General features: G+C 39.4%; 1 protein-coding gene across 1 annotated transcript; it reads left to right on the top strand.

Moving 5' to 3' along the window:
• Positions 1–1,449: 1,449 nt before the first annotated feature.
• Positions 1,450–18,373, top strand: LOC140229786 (D-glutamate cyclase, mitochondrial-like). The gene is made up of 11 exons (XM_072310022.1): positions 1,450–1,463; positions 5,110–5,263; positions 6,517–6,670; positions 7,515–7,716; positions 8,238–8,388; positions 9,089–9,208; positions 10,272–10,472; positions 11,193–11,459; positions 14,003–14,257; positions 14,835–15,109; positions 16,260–18,373. The coding sequence occupies exons 2-11, from the start codon at positions 5,161–5,163 to the stop codon at positions 16,395–16,397; spliced, it is 1,866 nt and encodes a 621-aa protein (XP_072166123.1). The 5' UTR covers positions 1,450–1,463; positions 5,110–5,160; the 3' UTR covers positions 16,398–18,373.
• The last annotated feature ends 3,828 nt before the right edge of the window (positions 18,374–22,201 follow it).

Here is a 22,201-nt window from a genome sequence, read left to right as displayed (position 1 = left end):
TTCAGCTATTGCGTATATCAATATCAATGGTATCTGATACATTGTTTTTGAAATATTACGGATCAAAAGTGGGATTTTTTTCTGTAACACCTAGTACTTCTCTCTGTACAACCCGATTTCGACCAGTTATTATAATTACTGTATATATTAAAATTATGCATGCATTTTTGTTTGTATATTGATTACTGACAAAGCACAAGAACTTGTGTGCAATTACTCTTGATAGCGATATACAGGGTATGAGAAGTATGAAATGAATTGAATTGATTTAATTTGAGAATTCTTGATAACTAAATTTTTGACAAATCGATCTGTCGATGGCTCAGTGTCGGAGAGCTAAGGGACTGTCTCTCGATGTACGCCCTTCTCTCTGAACAGTCAATCCGGCCAAAAAAAAAAAAAAAATAAATAAAGTGTATACAGTACAAACTATTATAGAAGAAAATTCACCGCAAACACATCTGCAGTCAAGGAAATAACCGAAACTTATTTGTCAAGTATTTATATCTCGATTTTTATGGGTATCGTAGTAAGGTGTAGACAGGCCATTTCACCAAAACCAAGGAGCTGCACATAGCCAGTAGCGTCCTACAGCACATGCCATAACACGGCCGCGATGGGCTTTTGTTGTCATGCTGCATAGTCTAGGGATTACGTCATATTTGTGATCACGACTGAATCAGAACGTGTTCCCTCGCGGAAGTGTAAAATTGAATGGGTTTGACCGAGACCACAGTTGGTTTAAAGGGATCGTATAGTTTTGGTTGAGACCTAATTTCAGGTTTCTAACATTTTTTGGTGAGATAATGAGAAACCTCTTATGAAATATGAAGGAGCATGTAATTCCATGAGGAATTCAACGTGGTTTGATAAAAATTGGCTTTGAAATGGCTGAGATATCCAAAAAAAGAGCGATTCTAATAAAGTGTGGGACCCACATTTTATTACAATCACTTTGTTTTACTTTGTTTTACTTTGTTTTTGGATGTTTCAGTCCTTCCAAACCCGATTTTCATCAAATAAACTTTGAATTCCTCTTAAAATGGTATGCTCTGTACTATATCACAAGTGTTTTCTTGGTATCTCGCAAAAAGTTAAAAGCCCAATTCTCGTCTCCACCAATACTGTACCATCCCTTTAACGGTGGATGAGCAGCTTTAGGTAATGGTGATGCCTATCCTATGATAGTGGTGAACGAGAGTGGAGTGGTGTGTGTATTATACACTCCGTGCATGCCTCCATCTGCATGGGGTCTAAAGACTTGAAGGCAGGTGGAACGTAGCATCTCCATGTTATTTTCGGAGGTCTTGGATGCCGAAGTTGGTGGGAACAACGACAGAAAGTATAAAGAGAGACATCGGTGCTGTTTTATTACTCTCGACGTCCTTGGGCTGTCAATAGCGTCTTCAGTAATAACTTGTTAGATGGCTTCGAGTAAGGCGTTCACCAAAACTCTTCCTCTGGTAAGTATTACAAATGGACACTACCCTGCGATTTACAGGTACTCGACACCCTAATACGACAGTAATGATAAAGAACCAGGGAGGTGCTAGAAGGAGAAGCAAGGAGAGGCAACTAAAGCTCTCCTTTGAAGTCATGCACGGCACCGCCGAGAAGTTATGCGTTCAACTACAGGTGTTACCCATGTGCTTTGACAAAAGAGAGCATCAATAATCGGGACTAGCGCTCTCACATCTAGAAATATTTGCTCCTACTGCAATTCGCTCTCTCTTTCAATGTGACGGCAACAATGAATTTGTGTACCTTGAATTGGAGCAGCGAATCAAAATGCATTGTAAAACTGACAATTTTAACAGCAAATAGTTTAAAAACACGCTGGAAGACGCTTTAACGGAGTACTTTATTTGAAAGATCAAAATATCCCTTATTAAAAGATAGAAAATTAACATGCGGAAATGTGCACATTATAGAAAAAAACAGGTTTTTAAGAGGGCCTAATTTTCATTTCCTTTCGATTTGTGAATTACGAAGAAACTAGAAATACATGTTAATAATATTGAATTCTTTCCTAAACTATTCTAAATCAATTCGAGTATTTCATATAAAATTTTGCGGTGAAATAAAGCTTTTAATTCAACGAAAGGTGAAATGCGTTCTTCGTCTCCGAACTTCGTCTTGCAACTAGACCTAGAGCGTAACCGAGCATGACTTCAAAGCGTAATGGAATGCTAGACATCCCATTGTAACGCCTTGAACCCAAACATGTGTTTGCATGAATTACGAAGAGTTGCCACTCCATCTCTGTAACACCTCCCTGAAAGAACGGATCAAGAGCTGTGCCAATTTTCGGATTGCTCATACAGTGACGCATGTAATTTAATATACATGTGTGACAAACTAAGCTTTTGACATGTATTAGTATTTAGAATCGACCCAATTAGGTTCTATAGAGAATAGAGTCACAATTGTCTTATTTCCTTTGAACCATGTTACTCTGTATACCGCCACTCGAAAACATTTGAAGCACGTGCCAAACTGGATCTGCCGCGCAGTCTCGTGTCTCGTTGCACAAGAAGGGTATACATGTATCTCACCGGGCTTGAAACTACAGTGTAGTTCGCGACTAGTTCGCGACTCTAGATTTTGTTAGTTGCAGAGACGTCTCCGCGACGTCTCCGAGGCGTCTCCTGAAAATTACAGAGTCTCCGATTAGTCGCCAGTTAGTCGCAAGAAATTTGAACATTTGAACATTTGAATATGTCGCGGAGACGTCGCGGAGACTAATCATATCCGCGACGTCTCTGCGATGTCTCAGAGACGTCGCCGAGACCTGCTGGAGACCAGAAAAATTGATGAGAGGTCGCGGAGTCGTCTCCGCGACGTCTCCGCGACTCTATTTTGACACTGTTTGACCTACTTAAAAACCACGTTACCTATCTGCGTACTGACATCAGTGCCTAGATCAAGTCAGGTGATCCTGCAACGGCTCCCTCATATTTGAAATTTTTGGCACCTACCATAACTCGTCTCAGAGACGTCTCCTTGGTGAGACCGCAAGACATTTTTATGTTGGAGACGTCTCCGCGACTGCCGCGACTGATAAGTTGGAGACGTCGCGGAGACGTCTCCGTTGGTGAGATACTAGTTTGTCACCAGCCATTTTCTAGGGAAGATGTGTCTTTGTGATGGTAATTACTTTTCGCCATCGCTACTCATAAAGATGTACGGGATGCGCAAATACTTGGGCAGGAGATGATAAAATAGAAAGGAAAATTACTCCACCGGGAATAGCCGAGCACTAATTTGGTACTACACTTAAATATTATTGCATATTCAGTTTTAACCCTAAAAGGGCCGGGGGGGGGGGGCGGAATCCGCCCCCCCCCCCCTCTCGACGTTTCGCGCTATAATTCTGTTATGCGAGAAGGCCTCGTCGCGAGGCTTCTTGACTTTGTTTGTTCAAGTCTCGCGCAACTTTTGAGACCAAATTTGCGACGTCCGCGCGTACTTTTGCGAAGCCACGCCCATTTTTGTAACGGAATGTCGCCCCAAAACGGGCACAATTTTGTGATTTTGTGTACATTTCCTATGGAAAACAGTGCTCTGTCGTGAAAGTCATAAAAACCTGATTATTTTTACAATTAATCACTTTTATTGATTAGTTTTGTGCTAATTATGGTAGAAAAGTGGTCAGTGACAATTTCCAATGAAAAAACAAAGAAAAAACAAAAGTTGAAAAACAAAGAAATACATAAGAAATTCTGAAAACAATAAAATACATAAGAATTGAAATGAATTTTGGAAGTTTTTGTGATGTACAATCGTTGAATATGCTGCAACAGATTTACAGACCAAAAATTAGACTCTCAATGCTTTTAATAGGCTAAAATATTATCTTGAGCTTAATTTGCATAATTAATTAATTGAAATTAGAAATTGATTGTTTCAAAAAATCTTATGACACAATCTTGTAGATTATGACGCAGGTCTCACGCATGCAAAATTTCATCGCGATCGCGCCACCGATGGCCGAGATCTCGGGGGGGCGGGGGGCGGAATCCATCCCCCCCCCCCCCCCCCCCCCCCCCCCCCGGCCTGAGCATAGCCAAAAAAGCCCGGCCCCTTTAGGGTTAAACTGTCAGAATAGTGTGGAAATCTGATATATAAAGCCGGCTTTCCAGCTAAATTCCAGGAGGGAACAGTTTTTAACACTTTCACAGAATACAGTTCTGATTTACACTTTTCCATATATTTCTGGACGGAATTCACTTATGTTTTACTAATAAACAAGCAAAATATAGCTAACATACGTTAACGTTCAAAATGAATCCCGAGATTGGTCAGCAAGACGGCGCCATCAAATATCGATTATCAAAGGTACAAATTCTCTTTTAGAATTCGTTTGTACATCAATAGTAACTGACAACTGTTTGAATGATTACAGTCAGTTGGAACTCAATCTCTTGATTGACGGTAAAAGAGGTTGGGATTTCCAAAACTGCATAATAAATATGTAGGGTAGCTATACGTACTCGCCTCTCTCAAAGTTTCTCTCTGTTTTTTTGTATAAATGACATTGTAGTATTACGCTGATGTAGAAGCAAGTAGAGCGGAGGGTAGTTCGTCACGGGAAACAAGGCGAACGACGCCCAGTATAAACTCCTCAGCGTTTCATTTTCAGTCGATTAAAAGGCTTTTGACAGGTTGGCTGGTAGTGGTGCAATAATGAATTCCTGATCTCCTCGAAGAAAAAAAAACAAGTTAAACTTGCAGGACTGGTTTACACAAGACTAGCTACCTGTTGTTTGTCTTGTAGTAATGAATTCCCCTCCTTCCCTTTGTTTTCGTTGTTATTGTTGTTGTTGTTGTTCTTCTTCTTCACCTTTTGATTATAATTATAATCATCGAGTTGAAAGTTGTAAAGTTCACCGTGTATGGCAGTCATCACAGACTCACTCGCATGCCTTATTTAGCCATCATTTAGGCAGAAGAGTCAATTTAAAAGCCAAGAAATCATTAAATTTACCATATCAATCAAAGTTTGCAGATCCAGTGTAGATCCATGCCGATATAGTGAGTATTGTTATTATTACATGATGCATGTGTGTGCATCTATGATGTATATTTTGTTTGTTTTTTCGCTCACAGAAGACAGTAGTGCTCCATAGGTCTTTCCATCGCACCAGAATCGTAGGTAACATGGACTTTGTGTCTCTCATGAAAGATAAGACCCCCGTGGAGGTCAGAAAGGAGTTCAGAGATGGGAAACACTTTCAGTGTCCAGTGGCCGGGTTGTGCAAAGGTGAATATTTATATTTAAAAACAAATTACTGGCCCTGAAATGTAAGTAAGGTCTTATGGGTTACACCAGAATGGGAAGAATCTTTTAGTGCCCTTGATCCGGGATATACAAAGGTAGATATAGGCCCTACTGTATATATCTCTACCCAGAACAAAAAGAAAAGAAAAGAAAATATAGAAATGTGAAAACCAGTGCAACAGTGTACTGGTGTGAATAGGTCATAGCTAAATCAGAATGGATTAACATTAATTTCTTATGTTGTAAAATGGGTATGCAAAGGTGAAATGTAGTTGTACGCAACAGTGAAATTGTATGCTGAAAGGAATTAGTTGTGAAAATCGATGGGAGATCATAATAATTTGTCATTGAAAAATATTTCCTGTCTCGGGGGAATGCAATGGAGAATATTATCATCATTATTACTACCATTAAATTTTCTATCATTATTATTACAATTATCAATGTTATTATTATTGTTATTATTATTATTATTATCATTATTATTATTCATCTCGTTTTTATATATTTTTTTTTGCAAACTGCGAAATAATGTTCGTATGTATTAATAATTATGTCTACAAAAGATAGCGATTATAATTATAAGCGAAAAATGTCCAGTGCCCTGTAACAAGGTTGAAATGGTTACTGGCATATGATTTGCCTGTGGTCTTTATAAATATAATGTGCATCAGGTATAATTGCACTGAGCTACGTTATTGTAAAGGCAAAATGCAATATCTTGATTTTCCCATCGATCTGACTAATGTCGTTCTAAGAGATTTAGTCAGCCGTTTGTTTTTTCTTCTCTAATAAGCATTGGTTTGTGAATTGATGATTCAACTATCTATTATAGAAGATACTCAGTAATACGGTTTCTGTTGGATAGCTGGAACAGATTACGTATTTACCTTGAAATCAACATTTCAGTAATATAAGAACAATTTGTCACAATTGTAGTGCGGTAAGTTACGAAGCAATTTATGGAAAAAACTGATGAAAACTTAATGTTAACAATATAGTGCACTCCCGTTCTAACGAACACGGTTATACTGAAATTTTGGCATTTTCTGCACTATTCTTTTTTTCATTCTTCATTGTTTATTTGTTCGGTCATAACGAAAATTCGATATAACAAAAGAAAACTGCCGATCCCGAGGACTTCGTTATAACGGGAGTCGACTGTACTGCCATGCGTATCCCTCATGCTATCGTGTTTCTTTCTCATTCTCTCTCTCTCTTTCTCTGTCTCCCAGGGTTTAAGCAGGCTAACCTCATGGTAGTTCACAAGGATTTCGCCGGCGATCTGGCGGAATACTGCCGCCTAAATTACGGACCCATGGCAAGCATATTCATTTCTAAACCGGGCCAGTTCGACATTCCGCCCCTTTCCGACGACTCTGACGTGAGGTTAGTGTTAGTGTTCGGCACTTAGTTAAGTAGTTTTCGTCTGAATCGTAACCCCCCCCCCCCCCACTCCGATCTGTTACTGAAAATGAAATGAGAAACACATACCCTTGAAATCTAAGATCACTAGTGTATATAGCTAGCAGGACAAAGAGGGTAAAAGAGAATATTGATGGCAGTTTACCTATATAGTGCACTTCCAACCGACAGAGACCGGAACATGACCTTTATTGTACCTCATTGTATTTATGCTAACCTTTGATCACTTATATAGCGACTGTGCACTTTGTCCCTTGGTCACATGACACACTGAGCAACCCCTGCGTGATGCACCAATGGTTCTAAAGTACAGGAATATCTGTTAGGTATACTTTATGAATAGTGTCATTAAATGGGATACTAATGATTATCTCAACTCCTTGTCAGATTCATTGCCTGAAGTAATCCAGTTTGTATTGGCTTATTGGATAATAAAAGTCAGTAATTTGAAATCAAATACACTGAACGACAGAATTTTCAAATAATTTCGAATTACTGTAACATTCTTGACTGTCGATGTACATCATGATGTCAAACCTAAGATGGTAACAGGTTTCATAGAGTTGCAAACATTTTTTAATGGCTGTCTTAATGAAAACCCTTCGCGGACGATTATGATGTCGAGTCGAATGTTCAGACGTTGAAAAGTTCAGACGCCTAACACGTCATCGTTTGTGTCGACCCAAATGTAGCGGTGGTGAATTTGGCTGTTCACAGTATTGACTAGCATTCACATTTCGCTCGCTCCTAAAACACCCCAAAACGCCTCAAAAGACAATTTGTTTTTTTATTTCAATATTTCCTCCAGGACGGACCTATCAGCCTACAATATGTTCGTTAACGGTGAATTCAAGGAGGTGATTCCAGACCTCATGCAGTTCAAAGACCAGCTGAACAACTTCTGCTTCTTCTACTTTGGGTGCAGCTTTTCATTTGACGAAGCGCTACTTTTAGCGGGCATTCCTCTACGTAACCTGGAACAGAAGACTTCCAACGTTCCCATGTACAAGGTCTGACGAGTATTATTTGATTCCATATACACTCATGTGTGTGTGTGTGTCCGCTACTTGAATATTCATATTATAAACAGTGACCACTGACCTGGAGAAAGTCAATTCATTCCAGTGGTACAATTCTCGTATTATGCATGACACGCACCAGCGCAACATGCACTGATTGCATCCCCCCTCAAGTTTTTCCCTTTTCGGTAACACCATACAAAAATACGAAGAGAGAAAACCTACCTACCTATAGCTAACTTGATGTATCTGGAGAAAAAGAAAAATGCCCTTTTGTAACCAGAAGGATCAATAGGACGTAAATCAATGTAATACGTTTAGCTAAATTTTGAAGAGCGATAAATACTAGCTAGTCAGGGGTCAAGTATGAACGTAGAGAAGGTACAACCATAGAGAAATATAAACTGTATAGTAATCTCTACGGGTATACAGTCACTTAGCCGTCATGTTTGACTTAAGCCATCCGGAGGAACAGTAACTGACCTCCAGAGTACTGATATTCCAACCGGCAGACAAATGTTCCCTGTCACCCGTGTGGGGTCTTCCGTGGCAACCAAGTGGTATCCATGAAGCCCATCCCCAAGAACCTGGTGGAAAAGGCTTTCCAGGTCACACACCCGATGGTGGACGTCCATGGAGCTCCCATGCACATTGGAGATCCAGGTAATTCTTTATTGGTGAATCCGCAGAGCGCCAGATCATGACGACGAGAATACCCCAGTAATTTCCGCCAGCGTGAAACTAGCGTAGATAACATCAATTCCATTGATTTTTCCTATGCACTCTTGAGTCTTATTAACATCAAAACAGGAACATTTTTTTCTCACTTTTAAGCGACAAACTTTATATAAAAGAGTGTAGTGCTAATACGGAGGGTTTATATAAAGAAAGTTTCTTTTTGTTCTTTTTTCTAATTATTTCTCTCTCATCGTTTCGTAACGCCGATACTAAAATATTCATCCAGTATTATGTAATGATTCAAAATGTATGTCACAACAATGGGAATATCCTCAAGACCACCATTAGGCAATCTTTATAATCAATGTTCTCTCCCGACTGACACACACATGCTTAATTTGTTACACCACTGCAAATGTCTGCAAAGAAGAACCGAAGAGATGAGAAATGTAGTAGGGAAAATTTCTCTGGCATTGAAAAGCCCTTGGAATGTTTTTATTCATATACCACGGTACTCGTTTTTATTTTATCTCATTACTGATTTACTGTATATCAATTTACTTTAGAAAGTGAAAGTGATAGTAATGATGATCATATTAATAAAAGGGGTAGTGATAAGATTGATAAGAGTGCTGTATTATGAAGAAGAAAGTGTACATCACGCAAACCATCTTTCTAATTCCAGCTGTGATAGGTGTGGAAGTAGAGAAGGTCTCCTACGGTCACAGCATTGCATTTCAGGAGGGGGACGTACCGGTCTTCTGGCCCTGTGGTGTCACGGCTGTCGAAACGGTCAAAGCTGCAAGTAAGTATGTTTCATCTTAAACTCTTCCTCTTAAAAGGGACTCCTCATATACTACACACTATGGACTAATTGTAGATTACCAATCTACAAAAGAATAGAGATAGGTACTCTCTAAATTCCTTAGATTTACATGAGGGACAAATCCAAAATAAGATTGAAAATCTCAATCTGATATAGAAGTCAATCTAATCTTTAAGTCCAACTTTTGGTTTGTCCCTAACCACAATCTCACAGATTGATTTCCAATCTGAGGAATTTAGAGAGTATATGCATTAACAAATTCATGAATTTACTAAAATATGAAAAACTATTATATGAATTATACTGGTATACGGGTTTTCGAGATATAGTAATCTAATGTATTATTGGATATACACGTGTATAATATGCTGGCTTGTATACTAATTTCTATATTGCCTATTAATTTCATTCAATTTCGTTGATTTATTTCCAAATTTGTTTATATGAACTTTACAAACGATTACTGTCGATAAAATCGTTTTAAATAGCCGCCATTATTAACAGTTATTGATGGATCCATTTAAACACTTCTGCAAATTTCAGTGTTCCGTCGCCATTGATTCTTTGTTGGTTTTATTCATTGTTTTGCTATTGCCCCATACAAACTTGTCGGGATCTCTCATTGAGCAAAAAAAAAAAAAAAAAGACTTTTATTTTTCATGACGATGAGAAGATCTGACTCGGGAAGCTCCTTAATTCATTGAGAGGATTGTAGGAGTAAGGACAATGACCCAGCTGAAGTCATTAACTCAAAGAATACGATGAAGACTGATATGACCCGTGATATGAATTGTATGTCAACTCCAGTATTCAATGAAATCGTTTAATATGTATGAAAAAGACGCACAACAGCCTCAGAATAGAGTATATATTAAAGCAGATTGTGCTCGAATAGCTCCAAACAACACATAATGCACACAACGTTGGTGGTATTTTAATGTAGTTCTAGGAAGCCAACAAGAGCTCAAAAGGCATCCTCCTTTTACCGTCTGAAGAGAAATAAAAAAAAAGTTAGTCGATTTGTTTTTCATTTGAAATCCAGAGCTCCCTCTAGCGTTTACCCACAAACCAGGGAGTATGATGATCACGGACACGCCCTTGAAGAAGACCGACTCTGACCCCACCCCAGAGGACCTCCCCAGGGTGGTGTGGTTATCCGAGGAGCCTCTTCTTGCCAGCGTTCTCTCTCAGGCAGCAATGGATAAAATCAAGAAGTTGGAGGAGGCAGCCATTGAAGACATAGGTAAGCTGCGTCTCTGATTAATATCACCGACTCTGGTAAGACCGTAATGACGGCTATTAACGTTTGTGGTTCAAACCACAAAGGTAAATAATTAAACCTCGCCCGACAACTCACTGACATAGTATTGAAATAGAGCAATAACAAGTATGATTCCGTACACCTTCTGTTCTGTTGACCGTAGGGTATTGAATTGCAAAGGCAACGTGAATTAGAACTCATTCATTGCTCTATCAAGCTGGATGGTGTGCGCGTGTGCTTTCGCATTTGTGAATATCTTCACTTGATAACTTTTTTTTTTGTCGCATTGTCATGTTATATTTATTCATATTATTGTCACTTATTACATACGCACGTGAATGAATGGATGAATGGATCGTATTCCTTCAAATACGATGAATTAATCCGAACGATCGTCAACGAAAGAAAAAAAAAATACTAGTTTGTAACAGTAATAACCGTTTCTCCAACTGGTCGGGAAACGTCAGTGCTGTAAGCTGTATCGGGATCGTCAAATCGAAATGAAACCTATAATTTGCTTCAAACTTGCAATATCGAAGACTTTACTTACTGTGATTGACGTTGACTTTATCGTGCATAGACAGTCCAGATTGTTCATAGAACTATTCCTTTCGTGTAAAGTTACGATGATTTTTTTTTTATAGAAATTATATTTTCACATTTGTCATGAATTTGTTTTATATTTTGTTTTTGCCTTGGTAGGAAAGCGGCAAATTGGCAACCTGCTGGTAGAAGACGATCTATTGAAGTCCGCCCTGTCCCTATCCCACGCGAACTCCGTCGCCATCACCACCGGCTTTCCGGTCAAACTTGAGGGCGACAACGTGTACGAGAGTGACGGGCCTCCTGGCGCCATTGCCATGGCAACCACCCTCCAAGCCCTGGGAAAAGATGTAGTTTTAGTGGTGGATGATGAAGCTGGTCTGGTAGAGCTGTTGCAGAAGACCATACAAAGACTTCTTGACCAAGGTAAGAATCTGGAGCAGCTGGTCTCTGTGCACGCAAATCGCAAGAGGAGAATTTCGAAACAATTAAAAATATCAAACCTCAACCATCCTTCCTTTTACATATCAACTACGCTGATGATAAGTCAAATGTTTTGTTGGACCAATCCAAGTGGAATTTTCATAGGATTATAATTATTATCTCTCTCATCAATCTGCATAATACGCGTTTGAGTAGAGATGTATTCGCATGACCTTTTTCGGAAGCTGACAAATTACCTGGCTCTCTCTTTATTTTTGTTTTGTGGGGTAGCAATTTCCATACTTATTGCATTTGTACAATGCTCGAAAATTTTCATCGATTTTCTGTGAAGTTCTCGTGCATGTCATGATCAACTATCCACGTCATTCATTATCAATAACTTGCTATCAGCGCTTAATGATTTCCTTACTTGTAATGACCTATTATCATCACCTATACAGTATTGTATGTCAAGTGAGTTGTATTCTAGGCGAGAGATCTCCCCCTCTATGATTAAGATAAGCTTTGATTGACGTTGGACTAATTATTCATGAAACGGAAGTTCTTTAAAGCAGCAATTATAACGTATCCAGTCATCGTTGGAAAAGAAATTTATTCTGTCCACTCCTGAACATTCAAAAGTCTCCATTTTACACAAAATAGTACACAACATTGCATCCTGTTTATCCCCTGCGCTTTCACAGGTGATACGTGGAAATTTACATCTCTTTATCATTGTATACAAATGCTGTAACAATCAAGAAAGACAACGAAGAAACTCTAAAGCCTTTCAAGGTCACGTTCCGTGTTGATTCCGACCTTTCTGTTATACGTTGTCGTTGCTGTGATCTTGAAATCGCTCGTCCACGCCTTCCTGGCTGTTCCTGACTTTGCTGGACAGGATTTGACGTTCCTTTGTCAGGTGTTACATTGATGAATACGTTAGTTTCTCGCAGCAGGGAGGTGAGTCACTTCGCTGCTTGCAGTTGCTTCGAGCACGGTAGACACAGTCTCTTACGTTTTACCTTGAAAATTTGACGTGAATGGGATTGGGGCCGTTTGAGCTTTTGGAGCGCTTGATCTGAAGACGGGTTGATCTGCGTATATGTCGCTCGGAGCGTGTTCGATGCCCAGCTTCTGCTTGGAGAGATCCATGACGATGACGTCAGTATCCTCGGTGGGAAACTCAGCCAGACAGTAGATCCTCAGGCAGTTGCGTCTACTGTACATTTCCTGTTCTTTGACGTCGTCAGCAACTTTCGTAAGCTTGCTCTCAAAGTCAGCAATAGCTTTTTCAAGATCATGGACAACTTTGAGCCTCGTTTGTTTTTGAAGGTCATGGTCGACAGACTCGTACACTCGCTGGGTGACGGAGTCCATGATTGCTTCAGAGACGGCTTTTGTGATGACCTCAATCTCATCAGGTGTACTCAATGCCTGAACAATACACTTTTGAAGAGTGTCAGTGAATTCTTCAATGTTGAGAATTCGGCGCGCATGGCGCTCGAGTCACCAGCTGGACTGTCCCTAGATTCATGGTCTGTGGACAGGGCGGCGTTGATATCTTCGCCATATTTGACCTTTCTTCTGGCACCCTTACCACCACCTTTAGAGGCCATTTTAGCATTTTGAAATCAGTTCCCTAGATGCAGCAAAGGAAGTACACGCAATAGATCACAAATATGGCAGATGAAAGTCTATGACGAGGGTAAAATAAAGAAAATTTTGCCAATGATACAGAGACTGAAGTCCAAAGGTGTCAATCGCTGTAGAGTGCCCATCAATGTAATTACGATTACGTTGGTCATGAAGCTATCGCGGCTAGGTCATATAGGAGCGTGTGAAAATAATTGTAACTTTAAGCTGCACAATCCGTGATTGGCGTTCAAGATCAGGCATCCCGGATTGTCCTTTCTCCACGTTGCGGAAAGTAAATTACAGCGATTGGTTTACTGACATAATTTGACTCTGACTGGTTGTTAACATAAAATGATAAACATGGTCGTAATGGCGCGATGTTTAGTTATGTGAAGAATGTAAGATGAAAACTGTCAGTCGTGGACGTGACACAAACAAAATATGCGCCCATACAAGAGTAAGCACATATATAGGTTTCCAGAGAATTGAAGGTTTCCAAAATTTAAGTCTTCTACCCAGAACGTGATGACTAGCAATGACGGAAGTAGGTGAAATCGAGTTTGTTTTTACAAGGTTACTTTTTTTTCTTTTAGAGATTTGCATTACCTTTTCATGAAAACAAACCCTAAGACCTATTACATGTTTCAGGGCCTATAGTACAGTCTACCTGGCCCTGTTGTATGAAGAGTTAAATTTGATGATATAGTTGACTTCAACTTTAATTCTATGGCAGCCTATGTGGTAAGGAAATTTAAAATCGATTTTATCTTTTAATAAAACGGGGCCCTGGTATCATCATTCTTGAGCGTAACCTTTACAGAGTCCCTGAAAATTAAGATATTAATACAGCATGCTTTAGTTTTCTCAAAATTGTATCTAAACTAATGCCGTGTGTGTCCACTACCAAGGTATTATCCAGCAGTCTATACCAGTCGAGTGCTACCCGCCGCGTGGGGAGAAGGCTTCTGCGGAGAGTGCCAGGGCGTTCCTGAAGGATGGCGAAAACGAGTGTCGGTTCGACCACCTCGTCGCCATTGAACGAGCTGGAAGAGCCCAGGACGGCGGCTATCACTCGAGTAAAGGGGTGGACAGAGGTAGCAAGATCGGAGGGATTGACGAGCTCTTCGAGGCAGCCAGGGATATGCCCCATGTATTTACCACAGGTGCGTTTCGATGTCAAGTTTGAGCGTAATGCACGTCAGCAAAATTGGCTGTGAAGAGATCTGGTTGGGTCCGGAACTGGATTGTGATGTTAATCTATAGATCTCTGGTTCTAGATTGGATCTGCAATTGAAATTTGATTTGTATGTCAATTTTAAATGAAGTATAGGTTTACTACAGGTTTTCCAAAAGTTCAAATACATCGATAATTATCTCTTTTTTTATGTAGCTCAAAATAACATAGGTTTTAGTTATGGCAAATCTGATCATATTATATTATGGGTCAATTCAAGTCTATCATTTCCACGAAGGTTTTTTTTTTTTTTTTTGCTTTGTTTTTAAAGATTGTGTTACATTTTTGAAAACCACCATGGGTTCCAGACCAAAAAGTAGACAGATATGTATTTTTGATAATAAATATGCAAATTGTACTGTACACGTCGTTCCCTGAATGGATTAATTGTAGTTATAACACAATCCTTGCTGCATGTCACGGACGTAACTACCCGCGTCACAGTTTGTTTGTTTGTTTGTTTTTTTGTTTGTTTTTTTTCCCCGAATGCCGTATGTCATGTTCAGGTATCGGAGATGGTGGAAACGAACTGGGCATGGGTAAGGTGAAGGCGAAGACAGCCGTGCACGTTCCTTTGGGGGACCAAATAGCCTGCACGGTAGCAACGGACTACCTCATCTGTGCAGGGGTGAGCAACTGGGGCGGCTATGCTCTATCCGTGGCGCTGGCCGTTCTTCGCCTCTGCCCCATACACGATCGGTACAGGCGCCGCGCCGTGGGCGTGCCACCCACACAGGAGGAAGTACTGGCAATCATCTCAGCCACGCCCACCGTCAACAAGGTGGGTGGACCACCAGGTGCCATGACATTTGCTCCTGCAACAATTGCTCCCATGAAATATCTGCACGCACAGGCAAACATAAATTCTACCCACAAACATAACCCTAACCCTAATCCTAATCCTTACATCAAACTAAACATAAAACCCTATCATAACCCTAATCCTAGCCTTAAGTCCTTGGAGAAAAATACGACCTGAACATATTGTCCCAGGAGCAAATGTCGCGTCACCGGACCATTGACATCGTTCTTATCAAGGAAAATTATCATTATTGAAAATGAACTGGGACCCTGCTTTATCCCTGTTTAAAATGAAAATGTCTTGCTCTGCTCTGTGGTCGTTAGAAATGCACTGTCAACTAAAAGATAAGGCAAGAGCTGCACTACAGTCCTGTATAGAATGATGATGAAAAAAAAATGAAGAAAAAAAAAAGTTCCGTGCGAATATGGTTTGACTGGTGTTTCCGTGCAGACGTGTAGTGAATTTTAGATTAATGTGCCTCACGGGGCTTTGTATCTTCATTCCCATGTGTCAAACTGCAACAATAAGATTGTTTTAGTCGCAAATAGTAAGAATGTTGTTACTACAATCACAATAGAATCATCTATAATTATATCATATAAGCGCTCATAAACGGTCATAACGAAATTTGGATATAAAGGGGAAAAAAAATCGCCGGTAACGTGCTCTTCGTTAACGGAAGTGCACTGTATCAGAAAGTGCCCTCTAAAGCTGCATGGCATCAAATATTGAGGTTCCTCCTCTTGAAATAGATTAGAGACTTATTGCAAAATAGTATACCCTGTTTTTAAGGCAAGCATATCGAGTGCTCCCTCTACCAAAAACTAAATGAAACAAAACAAAACAAAAACCGATCTTTAGTGTGAGAATGCGTCCACAAAAAAACTAGCAAACAACCACTGAACACTTTGTCGTACAATAAAATTTGCCAGAGGTCACATGAACCCATTTTTGTGTTTCTTGTTCTTCTTTCCCTTCTCCTTCCTCTCCGTCTTTTTTTTTTAATCGTGTTATTCTCTCTCCTCTCCTCTCTCTTCTTCCACTCCTCCTCCTCCTCTTTCTCGTCCTCCTCCGTCTTCTTTGTGGTCTCACTTTCTTCTCCATTCCCTGTCCTCTATGCCCTCTCCAGGAGGAGAAGGTGCTACAGACGCTGGTGGATCTTGGATTCATGGATGCCTCGGGAGAGGTCAAAATGGCGGTCGACTGGCTTCCCTTCCATGACGTCCACGCCAAGAAGATCCAGGATATAAGCAATGTTTTACTCTAAGAAGCAGTAAATCGGATTGGTCTTGGACCGACAGTTCGATCCCCCACGGGGGCCTTCGTGATTCATCAGCATGGCTGTATCTTTGATTGCTCTTTCTGCAGTCACTCATTGTCATTTTCTAACAACTCATCATCACATGCACGTACCTTTTACTAACATGATGAAATAATATAACCATCGTGTCAAGGCTATCATACTCGAAAACCACCCTTTCAAAACACACATACGCTATTCACGGTACTTTTTAGAATCACATCATACAAACACGCTAAACAAAAAAGAAACAGCATCATGAAAACCAACTGTTTTTAAAACTCAGTGGATTTGGAACGTTAAACGTTCAGGATGTGCTAGTATAAGTTTCGTATAATTTGAAATGTTCCATGAAATGGATTTTAAGTATAGTTTTCAAAACCAGTGATTTCAGTTTGTGTCGGGAGTATACTTGTCTCATATTGCAGATTTCAAATTCATGAAATTCTTCCTTCCAGTTGTTTTTATTGCAACTGATGAACAAAAATCCCTACATCGACGTAAATAAGCACTTGATTGACCATTGTTTTAGTTGTAGCCATAACAAAAGAAACCATGGGCATACATGCTCGGGTAGGATTCGAACGTACGAACCCCCTGATATCCGGACGTCGTCTTATCCACTAGACCACCGAGCTTCTGGCTGACAGCCAGTGCTGGTTCTACGTCGATGTAGGGTAATTTGTTAATCAGTTGTATTGTTGAAGATTTCTTCACCAGAAATCACATTTCTTCTATGCCAGGGAAGGATTTGACAATGACAGCATCTTGTCACAGTCATGCCAAACCCCTTACAGATAAGTATTTCCATTTTCGCCGGGTTCACCTCGGAATGATCCAGTAGCTATCCGTCGGACCTTGGCATAGATTTCTCGCAAGGACTGATGTATCACTGGCTTTGAATCAATTTCAGACAAACATGCGAACGGAAGGGGGTGGGGGCTATATTTGCAGGATGAAAACTCCCATTTTTTCTTCAGAAAACGCCAAATCATTTTATGTTTTTTTTTTTCTCAAAGCTGAGTGACTCCTGGTAAAGATTCAAATTCATCTCTGAAATGTGTCAGATCTGCCCGAGTACAACGCGAAAAGATAAGGCATTAGAAGTGAGCGAAGAAATTTAATGTCAGCTCATTTTGATAGTTAGGGAAGTCATACGCCCTTTGCAGTGGACGTATATATGAACTAACGTCTTCCACATTTTAGAAATCAAACGGCAATTCACCGCATAGGCTTATCTTAAAATGCAGACAAGGAAATCATATCATTTAGGCACTACAATTCAGTTGCCAGAATTAATAGCCTACAATTAATGTTATATTATGTGTTATTTTATGATTTTGCACAACGTATCATTATATAGAAAGTTGTAAAATTAAAATGGATTTTTTAACCATATAGGCCTAATTGTATTTTTTTTTTATCAAGTTGGCGCTTTACGACTCAGGGAAAAAACTACCTATAATCCTTAGTCTCGAAGTACAACCAAATAATACCATAAAATATGTGTAAAATATATCGTGATATGAATATATTTTCTGTTCGATAAACATTTCTGAAAACTTATCACTTCCTTAACTGAAGCCATGAAGAGAACATCCGTCCGCCATGTGAAATATACAATTTTCTTTTCTTTTTTTCTGAGTGGATTCTGTCTGTTGACTGAGAGACGTAGTTAACACATTACTTCGGGAGCTTTAGAAGTATAGACATGATGTGTTTGATCAGTTTTAAAAGTGGATTTTTAAAGACGTTCTTTAGGTTTCAGAAGACTCAATTTAAACAAGAAATTTCTCCGTGTGAATTGACTTGAGAGCCGTCAATCGCTCATTCACTTATTCATTGTGACTTGTCTGTTGATGATGTGTGTGAAAATACACGTTGCAGCTCAGCGTGCATCTGCCTTGCATTAAATGCAGTTATGCTCTGTTACATGTAATAATGTACATGATATTGATGAGTTTCTCTGTTTATTTGTTGTTTCCACTTGTTTTGTGGCGTGACGTATGTTTCCCATACTGTAATACATGTAGTAAGCTAATATTTTACTGGAGTGACCGTGAGTGTCGTGTTTCATGTGCTTGCGCGTGTTTGTAAGTTTGAACTTCGAACGCAATTGAGCGATCGGCTAGTCGACCGACGTTTTATGGTCTCTCTGATTATAGTAGTGCTTATAGTGATGATCTTTTATTTTCCAACTCTGAAATCAGAAAACATGTTTGCATTGAATCCAAGGTCCATGTAGGCAATGACTATCACAATTCACAACTTGGCATTCTGCCATCGGCTATAGGTACATACAGTATATTGGAAAGAAAATATTTGAAGATCTTCATAAACAGCCTTTGATTCCTACTGGTATGTTTTTGTTTACAGTTACAACAAGTTCAAATTTGTATCTACAGTATGTACAGGATTGCATACCACCATTGGGAAGATACGTAGTGTAGTGTTGGCAGAAAGTAAGTAAAGGTAACATGCAAAGGGCGAGGTACAATAGATAGTCTTCTTGGAAGCAGGCTTTCCTCTTCTATACATCATGCAAGATGATTTATTTTAATCCCAACCCATACTCATTTATCCAAACTGAACATTTAAGTGCATTCCACTTTTTTCTAATGTCTTTATGATTCGATCACTTAGATCTTACACACACCATTTTGATAGTGAAAGGCCACATACGGATGTATTTTTACTGATTAAAAAAAAAGAATCTGAATAGACTGTCTGATTGTCATAAAATATCATCGACATCGACAATTTCTGAAGTAGAGAGAGAAAAAAAAGTAAATATGCAGATCGAGGTTCAGGAGTTGTATAAGACTGTATATCACAGCTACTTACGTGCAAATTTGCTTTCATGGTACACCTAATGGTTGTTTATACATGTTCATGTATACCACCTGTTGTGTGGCGTCTTCGAGATTTACAATGTTTGACATCGGCAAAATTGGCGCAGCATTTTAAAGGTGGAGTGGAGTTGGTGTACCTGTTATTTTTATTCACGTTCCCGTATACAACGTCAAGGTCTATCGGCAACTCGCTTCGTCGTACCACTTAAAAGTAGAACCCGACTCCACGGATGCTCGTAAAGTCAGACTGAATGCAGTGAAAATTGATTAAAAAACTTTTACCTTCAAAACATGTATATTACGGGGAGCCAAAGCTTCACAGTTTCATGAAAAAACTACATTGTATCAGGCATAACACATACCATGGAAGAATACTGTTATGAGGCGATAACCAAGTTTCTCCATAGAAAGACTCAACAATCGCATCAGAACACAATCCATTATGTCTTTGAATAAAAATCGCATGACATTTTTTTATAACATAATTTGGTGACAAATTCCTTTTAGATAGACTGTTAAATGAGTATTGCTAAAGTTCTTTGGTGAGACAGGTGTATAATGTACAATTTCTTTCATTTCAAGTTTGTTGTAATATTTACAGAAGTTTTACCTTTGATGAAGAAAGGGGGTGCTAATTCATCAGACAAATTAAGTGTAATCTATTATTTTTTTTCAAAGTTTCGGAATCTATACAAAACATAAAAAATGAATTATTCTTTATACCTATCATGGCTGGCTGAAGTGCGACTCGTGCGGCAATGATGATTCTATGGTGGTGTTGATGTTTTTAATGACAGTACTTAATTCTTCCTTTTTCTCCTTCATGTTTGGTTTGTAACAGCATATCATTCCGAGGGTGCGAGGGTCCGAAAATGGAAAGGAGTTCATTAATCCGAAAAAGAAAAAAGAAAAGATTCGTATAAAATCCGAAAATTCGGATAACGGATTTAAACGGAAACACGAAGTTTGTGAGTGGGGAATAATAAACTTTCAACATAAATGGCATCAACCTTTTTTTTTTTCCTTATTCTTCTTCTTTTTCTTTTCTTGTATAGTGGAGATGATAATGGTAGTGATAATTGAAGAGCCGGTGTTATTCGAACACTCTTAAGGAGCATCAACTCAGAAAAAAATGGCACATCATGGCAACCCCCCCCCCCCCCAACAACAACAACCAATATAAATATTTCAACGTGACTGTTAAATTGATAATGAATTATTGATTTGAATTCAACAAAAAGAGCATGAATTTTTGAAAACACGAAAGAACGTCACGGACGTGTTGTTCATATCTCATTTTGCGACATTTTTGCGTCCTTTCAATTCGTCCTTTCAGTTGCGTCCACTCAATATTTATTCAATCGACCTTGTGAGGCAAATTAAAAGCCAGGTACAGCCTCCATGTACTCACAGTCACTACGTATGCCCGCTGAGGATGTACTCTCAGAGGCGTTGTGCAACTGACATATTATTCCTTCCCGTATAAATAGTTGCCCAGAAATGCACTGGTTTGTGGCGAGACACGCGCTTGCGCAACCAATCCAAGACGATGATTGGACGACCCCGATCACGTGGTCACCTAGACAGGCCTCTGGATTCGCTCGGCTCATCCGTCTGAAGAGGCGCTGCCGTTTCCAAGGTCCAGCTGGTGAAAAGGATGTGTTGACTTTTGTCAATTTATGCTGTACAAATGCCTTTTCATGCATATGTGTTATTTACATCAGCGGAGTTGATACAGCATTTCAGATCCACATAAAATTATTATTTTTTGTAGTGCTGCGCAATTTCTAACTGGAAGTATACTTATCACGATTGAACAAGTCTTCTTGTAGGCCTAATGATAGCGCATCAGATGTAGATTGAAGAACTTTGAACAGCCAAAAAGGATGAGGATTATTGATGTCAGAAGAATTCCATCTTCTAACATTTTACTAAGAGGGTTTAAAGCCATCTTTGACTGAATGGTAAGGTGCTGATGTCCAACTGCGCCGTACGTTTGAAATACGCAGGCATAATATTCAGTCATGTAAGTTTCCTGAACTTTTTATGTGTCTTACGGCATAAGCACAGCATATAATTTGTGCCAAGTTGTATTTTCTTCGAATTTTCACACTAAGCTCCGCCCATCGCCTGAAATTCGAAGAAAATTACAACTTGGCACAAATTATATGCTGTGCTTATGCCAGAATCTTGAAAATGACAAAAATGTAAGACTTTTGCTCATTCCTCAACGGGGAATGCAACAAGACCAAAGAGAAATAACCACGATATTATGATGTCTTCGGTAATGAAAGCACTTCGGATGAATTCGGGAAAATTCGGCGAAGTTTTCACTGTAAAATGGATCAATCTAACAGCAGCAGACGACGTGTCATAGCTAAAACAAATATATTAAGTGCATTCGTTGCTACTGAAAAAGAGGTTAGATTACTTCGAATTAATAGGCTAATTGTGATATTCTTCGAAAGAAAAGGTGGCACAGAACGCTACTATACCAGTACCCAGCTTAGAAACCACCACAGGAAAGGCATATCTACGTTTTTAGAAGGCAAGGGCCATCGCATTTTCGAATTTGAAAAGCCCGCCTAACAAGGAAATGCTGACTATGACTTTAGCCAAAGTGTTCGGGGCGGGCACGTGCATGAGAGACATGGAATTTGACTTTTTATTTGATAGATTGTCGTTACTGTTGATGTTTTTAAAGAAGATCATTCAAATGACACTGAAAAGCGTTAAATTCACTTTGCATTGGTTTGGCATTTATCCCTGCTAAATATCATTACAACGCTCACTTAGGAAAACCGTTATTCCTTTGAATCTGCATTGTCTCCAGGACATAGTCCACTTTTGCTAGCTGAATCCATTCATTGACGTCACAAGACAGGCGTGGTCGGTGAGCTTCGGTAGGGTTTCGAAATA

The sequence above is a fragment of the Diadema setosum genome, chromosome 1 (genome assembly GCF_964275005.1).
Source record: "Diadema setosum chromosome 1, eeDiaSeto1, whole genome shotgun sequence".
Lineage (NCBI taxonomy): Eukaryota > Metazoa > Echinodermata > Echinoidea > Diadematoida > Diadematidae > Diadema > Diadema setosum.
The sequence above is the reverse complement of the archived record's forward strand: the minus strand, read 5'-3'. Positions and strand labels throughout refer to the sequence as shown.

Excerpts from the sequence above, each read along its gene's own strand:
- LOC140229786 (XM_072310022.1), top strand. The coding sequence starts at position 5,161 with ATGGACTTTGTGTCTCTCATGAAAGATAAGACCCCCGTGGAGGTCAGA. Across the intron at positions 11,460-14,002 it reads ACAAAGACTTCTTGACCAAG|GTATTATCCAGCAGTCTATA; the intron begins GTAAGAATCTGG and ends TCCACTACCAAG. Across the intron at positions 15,110-16,259 it reads CCACGCCCACCGTCAACAAG|GAGGAGAAGGTGCTACAGAC; the intron begins GTGGGTGGACCA and ends TGCCCTCTCCAG.